The sequence below is a fragment of the Plectropomus leopardus genome, chromosome 16 (assembly GCF_008729295.1).
Source record: "Plectropomus leopardus isolate mb chromosome 16, YSFRI_Pleo_2.0, whole genome shotgun sequence".
Classification (NCBI taxonomy): Eukaryota; Metazoa; Chordata; class Actinopteri; order Perciformes; family Serranidae; genus Plectropomus; species Plectropomus leopardus.
Genome location: NC_056478.1, coordinates 755,125 through 760,124, shown reverse-complemented (window position 1 = coordinate 760,124; position 5,000 = coordinate 755,125). Strand labels below are relative to the sequence as shown.

At 42.1% G+C, this 5,000-nt stretch overlaps 1 protein-coding gene across 1 annotated transcript in view; it reads right to left on the bottom strand.

Moving 5' to 3' along the window:
- The window catches only part of adgrg6 (adhesion G protein-coupled receptor G6), a 96,127-nt gene that overhangs the window by 60,654 nt on the left and 30,473 nt on the right, over window positions 1-5,000 (bottom strand). The window contains 3 exon segments of the mRNA XM_042503540.1: window positions 1,808-1,981; window positions 2,364-2,643; window positions 3,109-3,248. Of these exon segments, the coding sequence (XP_042359474.1) occupies window positions 1,808-1,981; window positions 2,364-2,643; window positions 3,109-3,248 (594 nt within the window).

The following is a 5,000-nucleotide window of genomic DNA, read 5'->3' as shown; positions in this document are numbered from 1 at the left end:
CAGGATTCCTTTCAAAAACATCATATGACCCACAACATTCAAAAGAAAAATATTGAAAAGGTAACAAGAATATGACCTATAATTTAAAAATAAAAATAATACCAAAAAACAAAATTAGAAAATGATCAGATGACTTGGGAAAAATATCACGAAAACTATATTTATAACAGGCAAAAAATGATATTATTATTTATACATATTTTTAAAATCTTATTTCATTTTCCATTTTTGGAAAATGTGAGCCTCACACTGTGTGTGTGTGTGTGTGTGTGTGTCTGTGTGTGTGTGCATGTGCATGCATCCATGAGAGTCAAGAAACTTTGCAGAGAATCATGCATTTTCCTGAAAACCACTGCAGGTCTCCAAGGCATACGTGCACGCCCACACACACACACACACACACACACACACACACACACACACACACACACACACACACACACACACACACACACACACACACACACACACACACACACACACACACAGAGGCCTGTTCTCCAGTGGGCACAGTGTTGGCAGGGATTTCACTGAAACCACTATGGCTAACCTCCGGCGGGCTACACACTCATTTACAGCTTTAAAGGAGAGGTACAGTACACACACACACACACACACACACACACACAGTGTACTAATAGTTAAATATGGCGAGCAAGTCAATGACATAAACTTGGTTTTAGGTTTTTAAGTGTGTCCAAAGAGTCTGTATCCTTTCATACGTGTGTGTGTGTGTGTGTGTGTGTGTGTGTGTGTGTGTGTGTGTGTGTGTGAGTGTGTGTGTGAGAGTGTGTGTGTGTGTATGTGTGTTTTAATGTATTTTAGATGCTTATATAATAATAAATGCACCAATAAACATTACAATTAATTAAAATGGAATTGCAGAAGAACTGAGTACGTTTGTGTGCATGTGTGCGCACGTGCGCGCGCGTGTGTGTGTGTGTGCATATGTGTGAGTATATTGCATTTGCTCACATTCTAATAAATGCACTAATAAACACTGAAAAGCATTACAATTAATAAAAATGGTTAATAAAATAAGATAAAAAAATAAAATAGATATAATAAAATAATAAAATAATAATAAAATTAATAAAAAAAGTTTGCATGATTATTTTATTTCTGTTTCAGGTCTTAGAGTCGTGTGTGTGTGTGCATGTGTGTGTGTTTTAGCAGCCAACTGGGTTTTTAGAGCAGAGCAGTTGGAGGAGAAGTTGGTCAGCAGCCAAACTGGTGGCTGGAGTCAATTAAGTCGGCAGCAGCAGTCAGGGAGGAGCATGAGGCTGAAGTCTGGTGGTAATTTTCCTCCCTGATAGCAAACACACTGAGACATTTAGTACTTTAACCCTTTAAAACCTGCACTAATGGCCTGATTTCTTTCAAAACATGAACAAAGTTACAAGTTACAAGAAAATTACCTAAAATTTAGTAAAAAAAAAAAAAAAATAGATATACACATAAAACAGTTAAAAAAAAAAATACTAATTTCTATCAATACAGTTTTCAGGAAATTTTTTGTAACTTTTTAAATTATTATTTACTTCTAAGAATTTCTACTTTTATCTCTCTCTCTCTCTCTCTCTCTCTATTCTTAAAATGTAATTTTTCGGGTCATTTCTTTGGCACCCTTTCCTGATTTCTTGGAGTTTTTGGGATTTCTGTCACGGAGCTGCTTAGCGTCTTTTAAAGCCACATTTTCAAAAGAAATCACTACAATTTTCTCATATTTTCAAGGGTTAAATGCATGTGGCAGGTGTCTGAAAGGGAGCGTGTGCAGCCCGGAGGTCAAGTGACTGCGTGTACTCACTGCAGCTGAGCGTGGTGTCGGTGTGCGCCATGGTGGATGGGATGCTCCAGTGGCTGTTGTCCCAGTCGATGACGTTCCCCACTGCGTCGCAGTTCAGTGCGTTGAGCTGCTGCACCGTCATGGCATAATCCCACAGCCGCAAGTTGTAGATGTTCCCGCTGAAGCTGTGCTGCCCTGCACGCGCACACACACACACACACACACACACACACACACACACACACACACACACACACACACACAAACATACACACACACACACAGTTTTCAGTGATCTCTTTTCATCTCCCACAGTGCAGCTCTGGAGACGTCCATCCATACTGAAACTGGTCTTTACTGGGTAGATTGGGAAATCTGAATTCTGGCTGACGTTTATCTTCTCTTTTAGAAGCAGAAAAAAGTCTGATTGGGATCTGAGTCTATTCTACAAGAGGAACTGAAAGGCTGAATTCTAACTCAAAGTGTGCAAAACTCTTTTCAACAAACAAACAGCTGATAGATGTGTCAGAGATCCTTAATTCATTACTTCCAGTAAGAATGAAAAGATAAACCTCACCTCCTAAGCGGAAGCGTCCTCCAGCAGGGACAGAGTGTCCCGTGGAGGAGGAGCAGGTCTTGGCCCAGTAGTTCCTGTTGAAATAAACCGCCACCCGGCCGTTTGATGAAGTCCACAGGAAACAGAAAGGCTTCATGGTAGAGGTGAAGTCAGAGGAGGAGATGATGGAGTCAATGGGACACGTCACTCCGTCAACAATCATCTTCATACCGGACTGATCGGAGCCCAAACTCAGAGCCACGCCGCTGCTGCTGTCCGAGTAGGTGAAGATCCACTCTTTCTGTTCAGAGACGGAGAAAACAGGTTCACCACCACTTATTGACCACTGATACTCGACTTATGGCCCGAGGGCCAATCTGGCCCCCAGACATTTTCTGATTGACAATCAAAATTAAAGTGATTCACACTGTGAATTGTTTTTGACCTTTTAGTATCCACAAGGTGCCAGAGAGCATAAAACAGAATCAAAATAGAGCTTGTTGATCAAAAAAAAGAGCCCCAACAGAGGGCCTAGCTAAGACCCTAATATCCTAAAATCCTAGAAAAGCCCTAAAATCCTAGAAATGTCTGTCAATCCTTGAAATATCCTAAAATCCTAGGAACATGTATGGAGCTGCTGTGACCGGCCTCCTGTAAAGTAAAGCCAGTTGAGTTTTTCTGTTCCATTAAAATACTTCTGATTTCAAACAAGTCTTCAGGGTCTTCAGTGACTCCACGGTGCCGCCTTCAGGCTGGGTGCTGGTACCTGTTTGTGGCGGCTGCGCTCCAGCTCAAAGCAGAGCGTCAGGTGAGTGAGCGGCGGGATGGACACAGAGGTGGAGACCTCGGTGACTTGGCCATTGCCTCCAGATATGGTGACTTTCTGGTTCCTCAGAGCGACAGCAACTGGAGAGGAGAGCCGAGAGGGAGGGACGAAAAGATGGAGGGCAAAAGGAGGAGGGAAGAAAGATACAAAGAGCAAAAAAAAAAAAAGAAGAATAAGAAAAGGAAGTGAGTTAGTAGACGATCAGGACAGAAAGCAAGTACGTTTAAAAAAAAGGAGTATGGGCAAAGAAATGAGAATGATGGGGAATAAAACAATACAAAAGAGAAAAAGAGAAAGTATAAAAAAAGAATAAAAGATGAATTGATTAGGAAATGATAAAAGGAAAGAATGAAAGGAATAATGAAGGGATGAGCAATCAGATAGAAGACAGACAGATGGAGGAGTGAAAATACATGATGAGAAAGAAAATGAACATAAGTGACTGAAAATCTTTTCATCCGTCTTTGTTTAAATTTTCTGACTCTAACGTTCAATTTTAAGTGAAAAAATAATTCTGAAAGTAGAGAAAATTTTATATATATATTTTTTTCTCCATGGAACAAAAGTTAAATTTTGGAAACTTTGGCTGACACAAACAAAAACATCGGCACCAGTATATCTGTCGTTCACTCCGGCATCACAACCAACGGCAGCCGCTGGTCGACAGCAACACACTGCCAACCGGTGTGCGATGGGAAAAACACAAAACACACACACACACACACACACACACAAACAAACACACACAGAGGCTCCAAATGTTGCTGTGGGAGCGTCCATATCATCCTCTGGAGGACCACAGTTCGCTGCCGTTTTATTTAAATTTATGGGAACCATCAGTAGAGCAAAACAAAATCCACCTGTCCCGGTCAGGTAATCTGCAAGCAGCAGCTTTGGTGCTGCTATGATGCTGCTATGATGCTGCTCTGATGCTGATATGATGCTGATATGATGCTGATATGATGCTGCTGCTCTGATGCTGACATGATGCTGATATGATGCTGATGCTGATATGATGCTGCTCTGATGCTGACTGATGCTGCTCTGATGCTGACATGATGCTGATATGATGCTGATATGATGCTGCTCTGATGCTGACATGATGCTGATATGATGCTGCTATGATGCTGCTATGATGCTGCTCTGATGCTGCTCTGATGCTGACATGATGCTGATATGATGCTGCTCTGATGCTGCATGATGCTGATATGATGCTGCTCTGATGCTGCTGATGCTGATATGATGCTGCTATGATGCTGCTGATGCTGACATGATGCTGATATGATGCTGTTATGATGCTGCTGATGCTGCTCTGATGCTGCTCTGATGCTGACATGATGCTGATGCTGCTATGATGCTGCTCTGATGCTCTGATGCTGACATGATGCTGATATGCTGCTGATGCTGACATGATGCTGATATGCTGCTATGATGCTGCTGATGCTGACATGTGATGCTGATATGATGCTGCTCTGATGCTGCTCTGATGCTGACATGATGCTGATATGATGCTGTTATGATGCTGCGATGATGCTGCTCTGATGCTGCTCTGATGCTGCTCTGATGCTGACATGATGCTGACATGATGCTGCTATGATGCTGCTCTGATGCTGCTCTGATGCTGACATGATGCTGATATGATGCTGCTATGATGTTGCTATGATGCTGCTCTGATGCTGACATGATGCTGATATGATGCTGCTATGATGCTGCTCTGATGCTGACATGATGCTGATATGATGCTGCTATGATGCTGCTATGATGCTGCTCTGATGCTGACATGATGCTGATATGATGCTGCTATGATGCTGCTATGGCATGTAGTTGAGTGT